The sequence below is a fragment of the Lynx canadensis genome, chromosome F2 (assembly GCF_007474595.2).
Source record: "Lynx canadensis isolate LIC74 chromosome F2, mLynCan4.pri.v2, whole genome shotgun sequence".
NCBI classification, from domain to species: Eukaryota; Metazoa; Chordata; class Mammalia; order Carnivora; family Felidae; genus Lynx; species Lynx canadensis.
In genome coordinates this window covers 49,366,142-49,388,549 of record NC_044320.2, presented here as the reverse complement: position 1 = coordinate 49,388,549, position 22,408 = coordinate 49,366,142, and the positions used below count along the sequence as shown (strand labels likewise).

Sequence of the window (22,408 nt, the reverse complement as noted above, 5' to 3'; positions counted from 1 at the left end):
TCTTTTAAAAGTACAAACTGCTATGGTAAGATTGAGACCAACAGATGATGAAATTCAAGTAGAAACTCTGGTTGCTGCCCAGAATGAACCCATCAATTCAGAAAGGGAAGAGAATTACAGAGGCCACAGGCTTTTATAAGGAACACCTTGTTCTGTAGAAACCTCTCTGCTGCACTCAATTTGTTTTAATTAGTTCTGTTTATGGCAAAACGCTAAATGCATATTATATAAATTGAAATTTGATACTTCAGGAGCCTGTAAGATTTTCAGATAAAATCCCAGATAGAATGAGAGACAAGGTCTGTCCTTAACACAGTTCAAAGAGATTTCTCATGAGGAACTCCAGGATAATTTCCCATGATGAGATGGGCTACTTTATTAGCGGTAAGTAGCACAACACAATGTTCTATGGAGACTTCATATTTTTCCATGTAACATGTTGTCATAAGTTCTCTAGAGGAACTATATCTACTAAGTTTTTTTTCTACTGAGATTTTTACAGAATTTGTTTAGATACTATTTTACCATTTCTAGCAATTTAGAGTCAACAACAGTCACTAGAAACTCATTTGTACACTTATTTATTCCTCTAATAAAAATTTATTACATACCTACTATGTTTAGTTGTTTTATAAATTTTATGGATTATTTACCATGTGTCACATGTTGAACATAAAATATATATATATGTGTGTGTGTGTGTGTATATATATATATATATATATATATGGCTATATATAAGGCTGTGCCTGCCTCCAATTTACATAGTCTCATTAGGCCAAATCATGAGTGTTATTAAGACAGTTTTTAAAATAAAAGAAGGTAGGAGTGCCTGGGTGGCTCAGTCGGTTAACTGTCTGACTTCGGCTCAGGTCATGATCTCACAGTTTGTGGGTTCAAGCCCTTATCAGGCTCTGTGCTGGCAGCTTAGAGTCTGGACCCTGCTTCGAATTCTGTGTCTCCCTCTCCTTCTGTTCCTCCCCTGCTCATTCTCTGTCTCTCTCTCCTTCAAAAATAAATAAAAACATTAATAAAAAAAATTTTTAATAAAAGAAGGTAGAGGTCTTAATCAATTTAAAATAATGTTAACTACTATTTACTTAGATTTTGTCATATGCCAGTCACTGAGAAAAATATCTTGTTTTTTTTAAAATACAATTTATTGTCAAGTTGGCTAATATATAGCGTATACAAGTGTGCTCTTGGTTTTGGGGGTAAATTCCCATGGTTCATCGCTTATGTACAACACCCAGTGCTCATCCCAACAAGTGCCCTCCTCAGTGCGTTACCCATTTTCCCCTCTTCCCCCACCCCCACCCCTCAGTTTGTTCTCTGTATTTAAGAGCTTATGGTTTGCCTCCCTTCCTCCCTGTTTGTAACTATTTTTCCCCTTCCCCTCCCCCAAGGTCTTCTGTTAATTCTCTCATGTTCCACATATGAGCAAAGCATATGATATCTGTCTTTCTCTCACTGACTTATTTCACTTAGCATAATACCCTCCAGTTCCATCCACATGGCTGCAGATGGCAGGATTTCATTCTTTCTCATTGCCAAGTAGTATTTCATTTTATATATAAACCACAGTATTCATCAGTTGATGGACATTTAGGCTCTTTCCATAATTTGGCTATTGTTGAAAGGGCTGCGATAAACATTGGGGTACATGTGCCCCTATGAATCAGCACTCCTATATCCTTTGTATATAAATTCCTAGTAGTGCTATTGTTGGGTCATAGGATAGTTTTTATTTTTAATTTTTTAAGGAACCTCCTCACTGTTTTCCAGAGCATCTGCACCATTTTAATATGACTTCCATACAAACTTAAGTGGTAAGTTTAACTCTAGTTTATAAATGATAAAACAGATTTAAAGAGATTTATTACCATCTCTCTTCACTTAGTGACCACCACCAAGCACCCTGCATTTTACCACTTTTGCCAGTTAAAATATTTTTAGCTTAAAGTAGAATAACTGGTAAAAGTGTCTTAAATCATAAGCATGTTCAATTAAAGTCTGGAGACAAGCAGTTCCAGGGGAGGTTAAATTTTCAGCCTAACAACATGAGGGTTCTGTCTGTTTCTCCATGGTTCTCCTACCTTTCACCTCAAGCCCACAAGATGGCTGGAACAGCTTCAAGTATCACATCTTTACAGGACAAAATCCATGAAAGGAAAGGATAGAAAACTTTTTCTGGTTTCTGGTTTCGCTTTTTTTTTTTTTTTTTTAATGTTTATTTTTTAGTGTGGGGGAGGGCCAGAGAGAAGGAGTCACAGAATCCCAAGCAGGTTTCGTGCTGTCAGTACAGAGCCAATCTCCAGGTGAGATCATGTGAGATCATGACCTGAGCTGAAATCAAGAGCTCAAACTTATGAACTGTGAGATCATGACCAGAACCCAAATCAAAAGTTGGTCACTTAACCAACTGAGCCACCCCGGCACCCTTGGTTTCTGTCTTTTAACTGGGGAGAACAATCTTTCTTAGAAACTCTACACCAGATTTTCCCTTACATTTTATTGGCAAAAACTGGATCACATGCCCACCCCTAAGTTAATCACAGCCAAGAAGCATGGGATTACAGTGATTAGCTAAGATCAATTATGATTCATCCCCTGAAGTTGGAAATGATTTTGCTTTTTACTTAAAATTGGTTTTTGCTTAGCAAGGGAGAAGGGAACAAGCAATAGGATCTCCCTTGTGCTGAAGTGCCCACAGATTCTATGTAATGAAGACTTTTCTAGCTTGCCACAACACATATCTTCCTCCATAGGACTAACACAGACAGGAATTTTGAATGACCAATTAACCTAAAAATGTAGGACTGGAGAGTAATAAAGATATAGGACATCTTTGTAGATTTTAAGCTGTGAATGAGGTCAGCCATTGAAAAAGAAGATTTTGCATTATACCATGAAACAAAATGAAATATCACATTTTTGTTTTAAAACGATTTGTGTCATTGAGACAAAGATTTATAAGTCAATCTCTTTCCACACCTTTCCTTTAAATTTTTTAAAAGTAAATAGTCTTATGAATTCAGATTTTTTTTCCTTGCCTGCCACCGGCTCCAATTCAGATTTCTTGACTGACATAGTATTTATTTTTAAAAATCTTTGCAACATATATTTTAAAATTCTTAAATGTATTGGGGTGCCTGGGTGGCTCAGTCGATTAAGTATCCAACTTTGGCTCAGGTCATGATTCATGAGTTCGAGCCCCATATCGGGCTCTGTTCTGACAGCTCAGCCTGCTTCAGATTCTGTATCTCCCTCTCTCTCTGCTCCTCCCCTGTTCGTACTCTGTGTCTCTCTCAGAAATAAAAATAAACATTAAAAAATAAAAATAAGTAAAAATAAATTCTTAAATGTATTGAAACTTAAGCTTCTAAGATAAGATGGCAGACTGAACGAAGCCCCTCTATTTAAGCCCCTCTTCTGGAATCCAACTAAAACTATCGCAGAGGAAATTTTTACATAAATAACTCCATAAGGAAGGAGGGAAAGAGGAAAGCAATAAAATATTAGAAACTGGAAAGTGAATTCATGAAAGGTAACTGATTAGCAGACTTAAGAGAGTGGGTCCCTAAACTGAAAGTGGAAAAGCTGAGAAGCAATCTGGCTTCTAACGCAGACTGCTCAGAGCATCACATAAAGTCATGGAATTACACAGGCCTGGAGAAGGGGGCGGAAGTTGCAGCACTTTAATAGGGAGGTTAAGTGAAAATAATGTCTAGCTTCCCCATTCTACTCTTCACCATAGTAACTGCTCCTATCCTACCCTACTACTGATTTCTGGGAGACATCAGCACAGTTGGGATTCTACACACCATGTGAAAATAAGAGATTTAAATGTAATTATATATACCTATTACTAAGTGCTGAGACCGTGCTTTCTAGTCCTTTTCCAGCTCAGCTCCCAGTAACCAGCAGACAGAGCCTTGCCCTGAGAAGGTTAGATTTCCTTGGGGAACCTGACCAGCCCAAGATGACAGATATACAGATTTTAACTTTGGGAAGTCCTCAACAAGTAGCCCACCCATATCACCATATACAGTAATCCCCCCTAATCCATAAGGTATTCATTCCAAGACCCCCACTGGCTGCCTGAAACCACAGATAGTACTAAACCTTACATATACTATTTTTTTCCTATATGTACACACCGATGATAAAGTTTAATTTATAAATAAGACACCTTAAGGTATTAACAACAATATCTAAGAAAATGGAATAATTTTAACAACATACTATAATAAAAGCAATGTGAATGTGGTCTCCCTTTCTCTCTTAAAATCTCTTATTGTACTGTACCCACCCTTCTTCTTGTGATGTGAGATGATAAAATGCCTATGTGATGAGATGAAACTAGGTGAGTGACATAGGCATTGTGACTTAGTGTTAGGCTACTACTGACCTTCTGTCAACATGCAGGAGGTTGCTTCCAGACCGTGGTTGACTGCAGGTAACTGAAAACATAGAAATTGAAACTATAGATAAGAGGGACTACTCTAGTCAGTTTTCAATTTCATAAACCTCATGCACACATTCAGAATTCCGATCAACTTTTTGATTCATTAATTATAAGCAGACAGTGAAGGCTTACAAAACATCTGAGAAAAGCCCTACTTCAACATGGACAACAGAAATACAAGAATAGATATTGAATCTATGAGGCAAAGAATATGTTACTAAAAAGTAATGCAAATAAGACCTATAATAATTAAAATGAAGGAAGAGGGAGGCATGAGGAAATCTCCAGAGTGTAGATTAAAAATAGGGAAGAAAGAAGAGACTCAGAAGACCAGTCCAGGAGGTCCAACACCAAAATAATAAAAACTCTAGAAAAAGAAAACAACAGAGAGTAAGAACTTACCAATGTAATGATCCAGAAAAATTTCCCCAAACCAAAAAAAAATATTTTCTATAGTGAAAAGGCTCATTGAAGGTCCAACACCATAAGTGAAAATAAAGGGAAGCTTAATTTTTTCCCTCATCTTAACGTTTCAGAAGTGCCTTACTTAGAAATATAATGCTGAAGCTTTATTCTCTACAAACTTATTGTGTGACTTTTCTACATTCAAGTAGTTTGTTTCTCATGCTTCTAAATGAGCCCTTAACTATAAGCTGGGAAACATCCCAACATGCCTAAGGCATTGGCATAGAGCTGACACTTAAGCAAAATGACTTTTCTTACCTTCCTACTAACTTCACATACAAGAAATTGAACAAAGCAACTGAGAGGGATATCATCTCCAAAAACCCTGTCTTTTAAGCCTAATGGAAAGACACAAACAGAGCCACTGCAGCACAATTATTTCCTTCACAACCACATCATTAGCCTAGACAACAAAACATGGCATAAATAGCAACATCAAGGCTCTTGCTTGTCCGGACGCCTGGGTGGCTCTCAGGTCATGATCTCACAGTTCGTGAATTTGAGCCCCACATTGGGCTCGCTGCTGTCAGCCTGTCAGCACAGAGCCCACTTTGGATCTTCTGTCCCCCTCTCCCTACCCTTCCTCCTCACGTGCTCTCCCCAAAATAAATAAATATTTAAGGAAAAAAAAAAGATTCTTGCTTGTCAAGAATTCCCAGGGCTTTCTTTGTCTGCTAGGGTCTCTGACATCAGGATCATAATAATCCATCTCTGGAGATTACCTGGCTATGATCCTTACATCTAGTTTATGGTCTCTTGTGAAATACTGATCCTGTCCTTTCAGGACAAGTTGCTAATATGGAGGCTCACAGTATGACATCCTGGGATAGAGTTTGAGATCCTTCCAGATTGCATATTTTAGCTCCAATTCTAGCATGGAGATGAGTTGATACCCACAGAAAGAAGTAAAAAAGGGTGGCCTTCATGAATGAGCCTGCATGGCTTTAAGAGATTACCACACAAACCGGGAATTGAATTTAATAACTAGGAAGACCTAGCTTCGTGGGTTGAATATTAGCTCCCCTAAAGAATATCTACTTGGAACACTAGAATGAGATCTTATTTGGAATAAGGGTCTTTGTGATGTAATTAAGGATCTCAAGATGAAATTGTCCTGGATTTAGGGTGAGTTTCCTTTTAAAAGAGAGGAGGAGATTTGACATACAGAGAGATAAGGGGAAGAAGACAGAGGCCAATACCAGAGTGATGCAGCTACAAGCCAAGCAAAGTCAAGGATTTCAGCCATCACTAGATCACATCCTCCCCAGAAAGAACCAATCTTGCCCATACCTTGATTTCAGACTTCTATCCCCAAAGCTGTGAGAGAATAAATTTCTATTTTTCTTAAGCTACCAAATTTGTGATAATTTGTTATGGCAACCAACCCTAGGAAGCTAATACACCCTCTCAGAGATATTCTGAACCTGCTCTGGCTAGAGAGAAAGTGAAAGTTCCTCAGGTGTCATCTGCTGGGCCGATTTCATGAAACAAGAGTTAATATCTCTAAGGCCCTATTTATACAATAGAGATGGATTACTTTTAAACTTCAAAGTACAGTCATACACAACTAATTAATTTCCATAATTCACTTGGGTCAAATAGGCAGGTGTCATTAACTGCACTTCAGAGTATAGCAAATAAGCCCCTTGCATAACATCATCAAAGGAATTCTTGACAGATGACTTCAAAACAGACACTACTTAAAGTAAATATTATAGGAAAGTAAAGCACTCATGGTCAGGAGTGGTACAAAAAGAATTGAAAAGCAGAAGATTTGCTATACACACATTCTAGAAGGCCTTATTTCCATATAGGTATATGTACATATATACATATATGTGTATGTATATGTAATGTTAATACATATATTATAATAGGAAAAAATATATATCATAGAAAAATATATATATATATATTACAGAAAATTCATGCTGCAATTTTCCCTTGAAAGACAAATGTTAAAATCCTGGCTTTTGCTACCATCAGCCTGTTGTGGAACAAATGTCAAAAGTTTCCCTGAGAAGTTTTATTGACCTGACAGACTTGTAGAGCGGGTATCTATCCCACATTGTCTTAGACATGTCTCAAGCCATAATTTATAGGAAATACTTAGGAGGTTGAATTGTGCTATGGTTCCAAAACAACAAACAAACCTATAATATTTAGAATAAGGGACATGATAGCTGGGTTCTACTCTGCCACAATCAGACCATATCTGGAAAGTCCACATTGCAGCATAAAAATCGGGGGTTTCTTAACATAAAAAAATCCTAGTGAGGGGTTAAGGAATCAAGGTTTTCAAAAGTAGCAACTCCTGAATACTGGGCAGGGCAGCACATGGGGGGTGAGGGCAGCAGTGTGTAAATCTGGAAAAGTGAAGACTCAGAACCATGAGATGGCTATCACCAAAAATCTGAAAGGATGTAATGTGAAGAGAAGTTTACTTGATAGGTAGAAATCACATTTCATCTTCTTGTTAAGAAATGTTTTCGAAAGGCAAAACTCTCCAAAGATAAGACCAATGTCTTTAACGAATAGTGACCCCCTACCCTTGGGACTATACAAGCATAGGCAGGTGAGTTACTTTGTGGGAGTGTTGTAGACATTTAAGCTTTTCTCTAATTCTAATATTAATCAATTCTCTAAATCTAATATTAATCTAAATCTAATATTAATATTAATTCATCTAATATTAATCTAATCTCTAATTCTAATTATTAATCAAATCTGTGGTCTTCTCATCTACAATTTAAATATCTACTAGGTCCCCAGAATCTGAAGTTCTGATGCTGAATCTGAAAAATGTAAATGACTTCTATGGAAATAAATCCAGGAATTACTTTGCCACATACTGTGTTGCTGTACCTATCCTGCTAAGTTGAATATGTTATTGTGTAAGTGTGAATAATGTTTAACAATATGCCAAAATGAGATGGAACATGAAGACCTGGAAGGGGTGGTCCTTAGTTGGCAAGAATAGGGTATATGAGTTGGCTGAGAAAAATCAAGAGTTCTACAGAGAAACAGAACCAATAGGATATATATATATATATATATATATATATATATATACACACACACACATATATATATACACATATATATATATCATATAGGAAGACGAATAGAGGAGAGAGAGATGGGGGCAGGAGAGAGAGAGAGAGAGAGAGAGAGAGAGAGAGAGAGAGAGAGAGAGATTGATTTACTTTAAGGAATTGGCTCACATGATTATGGGGGCTGGTGAGTCCAAATTCTTCCTGTGGACTGGCAGGCTGGAGAGTCACTGTTGCAGTTCAAGTCCAAAGGCCATCTGCTGACAGAATTCCTTCTTGCTCAGAAGAAGTCAGTGTTTCTATTAAAGTCTTCAACTAATTGGATGAGGTCTAAACACATTATGGAAGGGTACGTGCTTTATTCAAAGTCCACTGATTTAAATGTTAATCTCATCCAAGGAACACTTTCACAGAAACTTCCAGAATAATGTTTGGCCAAATATCTGGGCATCATGACCCAGCTAAATTGACACATAAAATTAGTCATCACATCAGGGGATGGATCCTCACAAGTGGGAAGTCCTTTGACGTATATGGGTATCAACTTGGAAGGATGAGGAGAGATGGGGAGAAGAGTTGGCTAACAAATGTCACTAAACACCTTCCCACATTGCCCCTATGCTTTCTGAAAGGACATCTCCAAACCCAGGTCCTTTAAAAGTCTAAGTTAAATAGACATATTTTATATGTTGATTGATAGTGGGTGGGCGCCATAACTGGGATACACTCCACTCTGCCACCTGTTACCCACACTTTATACACATAATTACGTAGTTACAGATAAGTCACATTTTTTAAAGTTTATTTAATTATTTTGAGAGACAGAGAGAGACAGCAGGGAAGGGGCAGAGAGAGAGAGAGGGAGAGAGAGAATACCAAGCAGGCTCCTCGCTGATAGCACAGGGCTCGATCCCACCAACCATGAGATCATGACTCTGTGAGACCATGACCTCAGCTGAAACCAAGATTCAGACGCCTAACCCACTGAGCCACCCAGGTGCCTTGGTAAGTCACATTAAAAAAAAATTTTTTTTAACATTTATTTATTTATTTTTGAGATATATAGCACGAGTTGGGGAAGGGGTGGGGGGGTGGGGCTCTGTCAGTACAAAGCCCGATGTGGGGCTTGAACTCACGAACAGTGTGATCATGACCTGAACCAAAGTTGGATGCTCAACTGACTAAGCCACTCAGGCGTTCCTTGATAAGTCACATTTTAATCAAATGAAAACATAGTAAACTTGTTCTTCTAAAGCATCTCAGAATTTAGAAGAAGGAGTACAAAAGAAAATAACCTAAAAACTCATGCTTCAAATAGCTTTTAGGTTGAAAAAATACAAACAGGGAAAAGCTAATCAGACAAATGGGGTTATTCTTTTATCTTCAGCACCAATGTAAGGACTCAGGAATGAAGAAGAGAATGCTTTTTTATTTTAATTGTTAACTTTTATCACAAAATCACCACAAATTCAGCAGTAAAGGGTGGGTGCAGAAAAAAATAGAAGAAAGGGGGAAATATCATCAATGTATCAAACCATGCAAACCAAAACAAAGCTTTGGCTTTACATAACAATTTTTGTGTGATTTTTAAAACTAGGTACTATCATGGGCACTTCTTTATACACTATCTCATTCAAGAAAGAAAGTTACCATGGGCATTTCATCATTAATGTTCCATAATGTGCTTGATTTTTTTTTTTTTTTTAATTTGGGAGTGCTTTTAAAAGGCTACTTTTTAAAAAGTTTGTACTTCTGACATCTGTTCTTCAGCCACATCAGGGATGCAAATATTAAACAGCAATTGTAAATGACATGTCATTTTCTCAAACCAAACCAACCTCAATTTGAGATATATTAAAGGTATGTAAAATAGAAGTCCACTGAGAACAAAGAGGCACACATAAATATAATGCATATGTGGAGACTTCACCAAAGGGACCAAAACCAAGCATAGGCTGATGGCCATTGTTACCAAAGGTAATGGAAAAAACACCTGAAAAAAAAAATTCAAAAAATAAAATTAGATGTGAAAACCTATATAAAGTACTGCATATTTATATAAACAAAAGTAAGATATAAGTTAATGAAAGAAAATGGGTTAAATTATCTGAGTTTAGAATGTTGAAGACTCTCAATGTCAAGGCAATGGTTGAAGGGAATGAACATCTAGTGTTTGCCTGTTCATGAGTGGAAATAATCATGATCATTGGCTAGTAAGATAACCATCTTCTGATCTAGGCAGCATGAATTCATTAAAAGGGAGTTCCTAAAGCTCAGAAAGTCACAATTTTCCCAAGAAAATATCTCAAGGCAATAAGAAAGTCATATCAAAAACACAGAATATCCCTAGACACTCTGTTATTCAGGCAGATATTAACAGGTAAATATTATGACTTTATAGGCTCAGTACATTAAAAAAAATTCAAAACAAAAACTTTGGCCAAGACAATTCTACTTTTGGTGGGTTTTTGCTTTTGTTTTTGTTTTAGCCAAAAAACTTGAAGCCCTATTCCTGGTACCTGCTTTGCATTAGGATTGTTAAGGGTCCTGCACCAAATATTACCCAACCTAGGGAGAAAATTCAATAGGCAGTCACTTTTGATATATATCTTTAATAAATAGATATGAATCTATATCCCCAAAATATAACATAGCTATATTCATATTTATGAATCCCTTTAATTAAAAGATCATTCCCTTAGGGACTTAATTAAAAATTTCTTCTTGGGGCACCTGGCTGCCTCCGTCAGTAGAGCATGCAACCCTTGATCTCATGGTGGTAAGTTCAAGCCCCAAGTTGGGCATAGAGCTTACATTAAAAAAAAAATAATAAAAAAAAAAGAATCTCCTCCTAATTTGTAAATCACCCCTAGGAAAGATGAAAGATAATTTGTCATCTCACAACTCAGTATCAATTATCAAATAACTGAGGGAAAAGAGCATTCATGTGGCATTCAAGACAAATGTTAATTACTTATACTTGTGGTTGCCCTTGCCTTCTTTTTAATGCAAACATGTATCAAATAATGATATAAACCATAATAACTATCAATGTCAGACTCTGGATTGTTTGCATGTATTAGCTCATTTAATATATTCCACATTCCTAGGAGGTAGGCATTATTTTTTCCCATTTGAGACCTGAAGACACTGAGGATCAGAGATTAAAGAACAAAATGATCCCTCCTTCCCCATGTATTTTTTTTTTGAACACCTTCTGGAGGCCACCATATGGCAATAATCATACTATGAATTTTGGTTCACCTGACTGTTCAGATAGATTATACCCTGCCTAAGGGCAGAAGCCAAGTCTTACTTCTTTTTGCACCCAGAATACTTAGTAAGGTGCTTAAAATATAGTTGCTTTCAATAACTGATACTCAAATACACAACAGTTAGGGGATGGCTGGATGGAAGAAGTAGAAGGGAGGATGGAAAAGGAAGGTTGGTTGTAAGTCATTGGAACATTGCTTTCTTTCTCCCTGTGTTCTTTATTAAATTGTTTATAGTATATATTTCTTATATTTATTTGTACGTTCTAAAAGGCAAACACTCCAAAGGGACTGCCTAGATTTCAATCTTGACTCTACCACGCAGTGTGAGGTTGGGCAAGTAACAACTTTTCTAAACCTGTTTCCTCATCTGTAAAATGGGGATAAGAGTAGTATCTGCCTTTGGTATTACTGAGAGGATTAAATGTGATAATCCAAGAAAAGCTTTTAACATGAAGCCTGGCTCACCAAGACTATTCTGATAATCAGAGCATCAAGGTCACTTTTCTCCAATAGTATTCCTACACTGCCAAGTTTTTGTTTATTTTCTTTCCTACCATTAAAGGGCTCTCCTGTAAAACTCCTCCTCATCCCAAATGAAAGTAAGTTTAAAAGAAGTAAAGTGGAACAGATGGAATTTGTTGGTGATCAAATTAAGTTAGGTCCATGTTTCAGGACAGGAGATGTTATCACTTGCCTCTTCTATTTCCCACCTGCTAAATCTGACCCTGACTGTACAAGATTCCAGTGTGCATAGGTAGCTACATTAGTAAACTAAATAGTCTCTGGTCAAAAGACTCATAATGATCTGCCTCACCACCCAGAGGTTTATCTTTCTCTCTAGTAAACCTAATGGAACCCAAGAGATTTTAAACTGAGTAAAATCTACCCGATAAAAACTAAGACCAGATTACCTTTATGGGCTTCACAATTTGTTACTAATAAAAAGACCTACCCATATATGTTCTGAATATAGTCTTGAAACATGGTTACACCCAGTATATTTTATTTCACATGGAAAAAAATTCCTTTGTAAGGTCTAGGTAGATTTGGCTCCTGGTATCTCAGTTTTAGTATTCCTATCATTGATAATACAGATCAAATAAAAACTACAAAATAAAGATAGTTTATCAGGTCAGTGAGGTTTGTTGAGACAATGGCAATTGATGCCATGGTGACAAGTACTAGCACAGATATAAATGGAGAGGAGTGAATATTAAGCATATTAAATAGCAAAGGCAGTTGGCCCTCTTGGCCAGCCATATATGTTACTCTTGATGATTCAAGTACATTAACCAGAAGGTTGCTAAATATTGAGGCAGAAATACCAAAAGGAATAACCCTTGTTAATGAGGGGATTACTCTATCAGTCCACGTGATAGCCACAGCATCTGCAGAAAAATAAGAACACACAAAAGACAATGTATTAAAAATAAGAAATTAATGATAAACCTTTAAAGATTATCTCTAAATGAAAGCAGGAAATTCAAAAGGGAGTTAAGAAAGTTAAATTTTGTTTAATTTCATTATTTACTTTACATGTACCTAACACCATTTGCATATGTCCATTTTAGCCCTATCACACTGTATCATAAATGGTTACCATCTCATGCATCATCCCCAACAGACCAGAAACTTCACTTCTTGAGGTCAAGTATCATTCATTTCTTTACTATAAAGGCTTGTACTTCAATAAGTCTCAGAAATGTTGTTTAAGTTTTCAATAATAATTGTGAAATGAAAGGTTGAATTGATGATTGCATGTTTATTTTCTAAAACTACAGAGTGCTAAGAGTTGCAATCAGAGTAAAAAGAAAAGCAACATTGCTGACACAGGAAAGAGCCTTACAAAGGCCCCATGTTGTGGTGCAATTTTAAATACTTAATAGGAATTTAAAAATCAACCCTGTAGACAGAGAAAACAAATTACACACAGATTAAAACACTCAAGACATTTGGGTGCTTGTCTAAACTGTAGACCAGTGGTTCTCAATGGGAAGTGATTTTGCTCCTCAGGGATCTTTTGGCAATATCTGGAGGCATATTTTGGTTGTCACAACTGAAGAGGTTGTGAAGAGATCTTCTATTATAAACACTAACTCGTTACAAGTCAATAGATTAAAAACGGTGCCAGTGAAGAAATGCACCCACTGCTTATGAGAAACTGAGTCCAATTCATATTATGTAGACATAAGGTCAGACAGATCATTTAGACACAGAGAACTAAGGTCTCAGTCTTTCAGTGGAATGAGCACACGAAGACCTAGTGTCCTTGGCAGTCATGCTCTGGGGCGTTGCTCTGGGGCAGACGTTGCCTCTATGGCATCAACATAATGGCTTATAACAAATAGTAAAACTTGTTCAATATGACAAAATTAAATTATCATCAATGGTCCTTGTTCTTAAAAATATTTATTTTTGCTTTATTTTTGAACCCATTTTTTTTTTTGAACCCATTTTAAACAGCCTTAAGTGCGTGCCTACTTCGGCAGCACATATATTAAACAGCCTTAAATGCTATTGTCACTTCTCTCTTTAGTGCTATTCTACAATGCTGGGTCTTGTTTTAAAGTATTTCCTGTCTCACGTATTGTTCATTTCAAATAAAGTATTATTAGTTGTTCCTCCTGGACACCCACACCTCCACACATTTTCCATTTTCTTTTTTTTTTTTTTTTTTTTAAATTTTTTTTTTTCAACGTTTATTTATTTTTGGGACAGAGAGAGACAGAGCATGAACGGGGGAGGGGCAGAGAGAGAGGGAGACACAGAATCGGAAGCAGGCTCCAGGCTCTGAGCCATCAGCCCAGAGCCCGATGCGGGGCTCGAACTCACGGACCGCGAGATCGTGACCTGGCTGAAGTCGGACGCTTAACCGACTGCGCCACCCAGGCGCCCCCACATTTTCCATTTTCAAACACATATCAGAAATACTTATTTCTGGTAGTAAAGTCCTCATTTCCTGGTCTTTATTTCCTATCATGCATTCTACAAACCCGGTTATAATTAGAGGAGGTTCTAGTCCATCTCTGCTATATAATCTTAATCTTTATTCCACAACTAATTTTTTTCTTTTTTTATTCTCTTCCTCATGTCATTTATTTTCTTTTATAATTGTATTATATATGCTTTTGGTAAGAAGTAAAATAAATAGCACTGAAGCACATAAAGTAAAAAGTAAATGTCCCTCTCCTCACCAATCCTTCATTCATGCACCCCAGATGTAACTACTGTTAGTATCTTTTTGGATATGCCTTCAGAAATTTTCTATGCCTATATAAGCATTCATGCAAGGTGTGTATGTATGTGTGTGTGTGTGTGTGTGTGTGTGTGTGTGTGTGTATGCAGGCACACTTAGGCTTGATTTTTTTACTTTCCAATATATCTCGATCATATTAGTACATATGCATCCATCTAGTTATTTTAAAGAATGCTCAATATTCTATTATATAACTGTAAGTTAAATTAGTTACCAATTGGTGGATTTTTTAAATTTATTTAACATTTATTTATTTTTGAGAGATAGACAGAGCATGAGTGGGGGATGGGCAGAGATCGAGGGAGACACAGAATCTGAAACAGTCTTCAGGCTCTGAGCTGTCAGCACAGAGCCGGATGCAGGGCTTGAACCCACAAACCACGAGATCATGACCTGAGCCAAAGTCGAACGCGTAACTGACTGAGCCACCCAGGTGCCCCTGCACACACCTCATTCTAGAAACATCCTTCCCACTGTGTTGTAAAACTTATTTAAAATTATGCCCATTTTTTTTCTAAGAGAACAATCAGCAAAGAAGCAGGTCAGAGCTCTAACACTGATCAAACAAAAACAATACATGATAAATAGCACTGGTTCTTTCTCCATATAAACCACAGAATCTAATATGTATCACAGCTTGGTATAATTTTTTTCAGTGTTCATCAAAGAAAATGTAGCATCCAATTCACACCACATCTTAGATACTCTATATTCCTCTGGAACTTTTCATGTCTTTTAAATACACTCATTTGATTGAAAACACTCCTTAATCCTTACATTTCCTTAATTTAGAAATCTATTTCTTTCACTTATAATTTATTTATTTCACTATATAAATTATACAGTTCATTAAAGAAAATTTGGGAAATCCAGGAAAGAACCAAGCAAAAATCACCCACAATATCATTCCAACAGATCTCCACCATTGACTATATACTTTCCGTTTTGTATCATAATATAGATCCTGCTTTTCCATCACTGTTACATTATAAACATTGTCCCTTTACTTTAAGTATTTACAACAATATGGTCTTTGAAAAAACTCAGAATGGGACTATTATTTGGATTTCACTAAATTTTTTATTTATTTCAAATTTATTGGATACTTTGGTGATCTTTAATTTTTTGCCCTCATATGTAATGCTATGATGGTTATTCCTATACATACGTTTTTAATGTATAGCTCTAATTATTTTCTTAACTTAAATTCCTAATACAATAGAAGATAGATATTTGAATTCCAGAAAATTATTACAGGATCTAAACAAGGTCTGAGGATTATACGCCTAGAAGAGTAAGCATTAAAAACCAAATTACAAGCAACTATAGTCAAAACACTTCATGGGTCTTCCTTCATGGGACTTCCACACGTGTGGAACAATTGTGCCACCCATAAAATTGTTGCAACTATTAGGACACCCCAGAGAAGATAATCATAATTTTTTAACAATGAGTGTGACCAGAGAAATGATAGTCATAACCAATGCCAGATTCAATGAACCATAATATCTGGGTCACCTGGGCAACAGCCCTGACCACACCCTAATTAATTTTATAAATTTATTCTCTGCATAATCAAAGTAGTTAATAAATTACTAATTGTTCTTATCTAACTTAGCCTTTGGTTTGTTCCCACAAATACTCAAAATCTTGATCATATCTAGTTTACATGTCCCTAAGACAACTAGAGCATTGTGAATCAATACTGATACCATTCAGGCAGATTCCTGAATGGCAGTAACACAAGAATCAAGGCAAAGTGTGTTAAGACTTTTATATTAAACCTCTCTTAGATTTACCTCCAGTGCCTCAAAGATTTATCAAACAGTAATAGCTACTCAAAAGAGATTATTCCTAAAGGTACTGGATGATAGTTTATATCGGAAGTTTATGTCGTATTTCCAATATGTTCAGGACCCCTTTGCCACCATAAACTTTAGAGTAATTTATAATAAACATTATTATATTACATATTAATACTATTAATTATATCCAGTAATTGACCCTAACTTCTACCCTTTTAACTGCTAATGTCCCACATTTCAAGTTTATCATTCTTTATGTCACCTAGAAGAATATTTAGAAAATAATTGTTGTAAAAGTTACAGGTTTTTTTGTAAAAGTTTTAACAGACCTAAGCACTGATTATATGGTGTCACTCTGGTGAAGAAAGATCATGAAAGGGATACAAATATTTTGAACCTAGTCTGCATCATATGTCAGCATTATGGATATTTTTCCATATCATCAGAAACATGGTTTTCCATAGTATCATGCTTAAATCTAAAACTCTTTCCTAAGCCAAATCATACTCTGGCCCCTTCAATATTTTGAAAATTACAAGGTGACTCTATATAAAATACTGAAAAGCAAACAGTAGTCTGACTGGTAAAGTGATACTTACTTATACTAAATGGACTAGAACTGTCATTATTATTTATTGCCTTAGTCACTTGCATACAAACCTGAAGAAAGAATTTCCCTGGGTGTCAGAACAGTCAGGTAGGAAATGTTAACCAGCAGATAAATGATAGTTACCAGAGGTAACGCAGTAAATATGCATCTTGGGATTGTCTTTCTGGGTTTCTTCAGCTCCCCTATAACATATAAAAGAGAAAAATAACAAGTGGTAAAAAATTATGTCTTAAATTTATCTTTAAAACGGCTTCCTGCATTACCAATGGGGCTGAATTCTTCCTATCCACTCTGGCCACTGTCACACTTATTCATACACATAGGCACAAACACATTGATGAACTGCTACACACCTATCTCCTTTCTTGGATAATCTTGGTGTTAAGTGTAAAAAGGGGGACATTTTCTTCCGTTTCCTTATAGATGATAACATTTCTGAAGAAAGTCACAAGAATGAAAATCAAAGATGAGTCCATAAGACCCTGTATGGTTTGGAGACTACCTGTGTCTTCAGCCTCATCTGTTAGGTACAAGGCACTTAATCTGGGTATTGGAATACGATAGTGAGCAAAAACAAACATAAAGTCTAACCTCAAGAAGAGCTATATACAAATTAAATAATCACATAAATAAAAGTTATAATAGTGACTGTGGTAACTATCCATATGAAAAGAAATACAGGGCTATGAAAATATATAACATGATAATTTGATGGTGCCCTGTGCTATCTGTGTCATAGGCCTACAGGTTTCAGTTTTTCAAAAATGTCATGCCCCCTATACCCATACTCTCATGTGGAATGTTCTTTCCTTTCCTAGTTGCCTGGTTTACCCTTACTCTTATTTTAGATTTCAGCAAAATTATAACTTGGGAGCATAGGAGAGGAAGCTCTCCTCGGCTGGCAAAATTGTCCTATTATACATTCTCGCAGCAGGGCGCCTGGGTGACTCAGTCAGTTAAGCGTCCAACTGTGGCTCAGGTCATGATCTCATGGCTCTTGTGAGTTTGAGCCCTGCATTGGGGTCTCTGCTGTCACCACAGGAGCCTACTTTGGATCCTCTGTCCCCCTCTCTCTCTGTCCCTCCCCTGCTTGCTCTCTCTCTCTCTCAAAAAATAAACATTAAAAAAAAAAGAAAATGAACATTCTCATAGCATATATGTAAAAAGTAAAAGAGTCAATCATAAATTCTCTTTCCCTGTAGGACCTTTGCCTTCCCTTTATGTCAGTATTAAGTGCAAAAAAGAAAAGAGGTCATGATTTAGCATCATAGATAATGGATTTTCTAAGACAATCTTATTCTCAAATATTGTTCCATTTGTCACACTGTTTTCCCAAATTTTGCCATTCTCTGAGAATTATCCCTGACATAAATAATTGAGCATTATAGTTCTGTGTATATAATGTGGCCCTGTGTCCTGGCTGCTGGTGAGAGAACCAAGTAAGACCTCTGACTCACTGGAAGCCAATCGTTGTCACTACACAAGAAGATTTCTCTCAAGAATTTGAGCCAAATGTCGACAAAACTGAGAGAATCAGGAAAAAAAGCATCATAATGGTGGCAAAAAAAGAAAGGTGACTGATAGATCTAGTTTTTAAGTCCTAGAGCTTCCCTATCTCCTGTTGCTCCTGAAGATTGATTACTCAGGTCTTCTTTGAAATACAGCATTATTCTTCCAGCAGGTTCCTCTTCTATTGTTTAAGCCAATGTGTGTGGGTTTCTGTTACTCAAAGCCAAATCCCTCTGGTTAATAACTATCTATCCTTCGATATATGTCAAATCTGTTTCATCTGTATCTGCCCAGGGGTGGAATATAATGCCCATGATATATAATAATATGAACTGCTTAAGCACTTAGAGTAAAGAATTAGAAAGTTCTCATTTAAATGCTGCCTGAACCATTTACTAGGTGCGGCCTTCTGGACAATTTATTGACTGCTAAGTTTTCAATTTCCTGACCGGTATTTTGGGGAGAATGGAAAATATAGAGACAATAAAATTCCAATCAAATGCCTAGCACTCAATAAGTTATTAATGACTATGGTTATTAGTCAAAGATTTTGAACAAGCAAAAAGGCAACTTTTAGGATTAACTATACTTTCCTCTGGGCCTTTTACTCTTTCTTATTGTGTATCAGATTTATAGAGAGAAGGTAAGGAATATAACATAGCATAACATAACATAACATAACATAACATAACATAATTCAAAGTTATTATGGCCAGACAGTGAATATCCTTGGTCTTGAACTTAGAAGGTAGATGTTCCTACAGTGTGCTAAGTCAGCTGTCTACATATCATCTTTTTACAGGTAAAAGAGTTACTTAGAGCTTAGCTGTATTTAAAGTTTATTAAGTGAATTAACATCCCAGCATACACTGAAATTCCTTCACCTTTGTTTACTGCCAGCTGCTTGTGAAGAATTCTATAATAGTTTATAGGTAAGTAAATTTTGTGAATCATTTTCAGCAGAGAAAAATTATCCAGCAGTGAAACATCTCTGGCAATGGAACAAGATGAATAAAATCAAAACCAGAGATATCTCTTCTATCCTTATAAGAGAGAGAAAGATGAAGTGAGACACAAAAAGGGAAAGTTGAGCTAATTATCCTAGTTTTTTCAATTGCAGTGGCACATTTAATCACAAACTGCTTAAGACAGTAATCTCATCCCATAGCTTCCTTTTCTCAATACTTCACATTTTAACTCAATGCAGACTGACTTTCCTCTTGTATCCAAAGTTCACCAATGATTTCTTAGTGAAATGGCTTCTGCTCAATCCTCATACTCCTCAACTTTTGGAAGCACTTCACCATGTTGATTACACCCTCTTCTTGGAACATGTAGTGATTTTCTTTTATAATTCTCTAAACCTCCTCTGACTTCTTCATTGCATCTTCTTTCTCCACCTACCCTCTAAATTTGGACTTCTCCAGTCATCTGTCTCCACTCCTATGCCATTTTGTTCTACTTCTCTTTATATGCTTCCCTTAGTAATCATATCTATTATATCTATCATATCTATATTCCATCAGATGGAAACCATTTTTAAGTCACCCAAAGTTACATGCTGTGTCTTATACGCACCTTCATACTTCTGGTCTCCACAGCCTCACTCATATATTTTTACTGGTGGACTTTCTTGAGTTCAGTGAAAGTTGCCACCTTTTTGATGACACAGCTAAAGGTGATTTCACCATCTACTGAATTCTCATACTAGTCATACTGTTCCCCCTTAAAACCACTTATTAAATACTATCATGCTGTTACTTATAAGCACAAAATCATAGTGATTTTAAGTCATAATGACCATTTTTCAGATGGAGAAAAAAAAAAAGTAAGTCCAGACAGGTAAAGATACCTGCCACAGTTCATAAGTGCTACAGGTCAGACCAAAATCTAGATTTTACCTCTTCCATTAGACTTTAGCCTCTTTAGGATAAAGCGTCCATATTACTCATCTTAAGGCACTACTACAGGGCTTCAAAAATAGTCAGTGTTTAATAAGATATTTGCTGACCAAATTATTTAATGAGTAATGGACACATCAGTGACTCGGGGTCCTAAGATTAAAGGAAATATCACATGTGTTTTAAGAGTAGAACCCACTTCACATTGAAAGGTTAAGGAAAAGAACTGGTAAAAAGGTTGAAGTTGAAAAAAATTAATAAATGGGGAAGATCCCTTAGGAGGTGAGAGGGAAAGGATAGAATTCAAGGGAAGAGACTGATTTTATTTTATTTATTTTTTATTTTACTTATTTTTTATTTTTTAATGTTTATTTATTTTTGAGAGAGAGAGAAACAGTGCAAATACAGAGGGGCAGAGAGAGAGGGAGACACAGATTCTGAAGCAGGCTCCAGGCTCCAAGCGGTCAGCACAGAGCCCAATGCAGGGCTCAAACTCTGAACTGAACTGCGAGATCGTGACCTGAGCCTAAGTCAGACACTCAAACAACCGAGCGACCCAGTCACCCTGAGACTGCATTTTAAAAATGCAGAGAGAAATCTTCTGTCTTCACACTGAAGGAAAGAGCATTAAATCCAGCCTCAGAGTAATTTAGTCCATCTATGATTCTCTTCTCTTTAAAAGTACTTCAGAGCATAAGTATGTCACACCCACTCACAACACAAACACAGTCTGGCATTGGATCATTTCTGGATTCACAGTTTCATGGGAGGGGACTATTTCCACAATCCCAGAATTCATCCATTAACAGAAAGGAAACTAGATTGACATGGAGATCCCATATTTATGGCCCCAGAAAAGAAATTGGAAAAAAAAGAAGTCATTCAATAAAATAAGCACCTTTGAATGAAGGGGGGAAAACATTAAGACTGGGTGATAAGTGCAAGACTGCCATATTCTGATTCAATTTAGTAAGAATAAACATTGAATCATCATGTATTTAAAGTAAAACTCAAAATATACAAAAAGAAAGTACATTTCACATTGCATGCAGTAAGTCATGACTTGAGATTTTCTTTCTCAATGAATTGTTAATTACCTGCTATATATGTAAAACATCCCCCGCCTGAAAACGCAAAATATCCTTGGAAAATGGCTTCTATAAACTCAGAAGCTTCTGGAAAATCAGTATCAAAAGAGTTCTGGAATCTTTCTACATTCTCCTTCCTTCCTCTCACCAGCAGCACGACTCCACTCAGGGAAATAAGGCCGAGTATAGCCATTTTCAGCACTAGGCTCGCTGTCTGAAGCCAAGTCACCTCTTTCACACCATGAGAATTCAGAATTCCCACGGTCCACAATACGGCTAGCGCCAGACATTTCTTTGGCAGCTTTGGAGCAGAGCAGCTGGGATAAAAAGGCTCGATGCTGTACTCGGCGAGGAGTAGGGCTTGGCTGGCAGCTAACCCTGGCCCCAGAAACAAGCTTGTCCAGAAATTCAGGAAAGAGATTAAGTTGCTGAAACATCTTTTGAGAAAATAGTAGTGAGCTCCACTGCGTGGAAAGGTTATACCTATCTCTGCTGAGCAGAGAGTGGTCATCATGGACAACAGGGCACAGACAGTCCAAATACACAGGGAGAGCCCCACATTCATGCAAGAGTATTTCAGTACCCCTTTGGGGGCCACAAAAATTCCTGCCCCAATTACATTAGTGATTAAAAAACTTGTGCCCCAGCAATATCCAAATATTCTCTTGAGTTGTATCTTCTCTTTATCCATTGTAATTGAGGTATTTTTTAATATAAAAATGTATATAAATTATAATTTCTGAATTTTCCTGCCCATCGTGCTGAAAAGGATATTCATGGATTCTCTGAAATAAAACAGTCCTGTCCTTTTTGTTCCACCTTGTTAAATAGAGCCTATTTTCAATCATTAACAAAATATATGCAATGCATCCAAGTAAAATAGTGTGAAGTTACTTGGAAGTGTTTACTTTGACTTCTTTCTTAATTATTATCAAAATAATACATTCAGATGGAAAAAAAGAATTTCAAAAAACAGGG

General features: G+C 36.5%; 1 protein-coding gene across 1 annotated transcript; it reads right to left on the bottom strand.

The window, feature by feature from the left end:
* Positions 1-9,149: 9,149 nt before the first annotated feature.
* Positions 9,150-22,154, bottom strand: SLC7A13 (solute carrier family 7 member 13). The gene is given in 4 exon segments (XM_032591948.1): positions 9,150-9,979; positions 12,273-12,649; positions 16,983-17,114; positions 21,440-22,154. Coding segments are annotated over 4 exon segments (1,449 nt in total). The 5' UTR covers positions 22,122-22,154; the 3' UTR covers positions 9,150-9,721.
* Between the last annotated feature and the right edge of the window lie 254 nt (positions 22,155-22,408).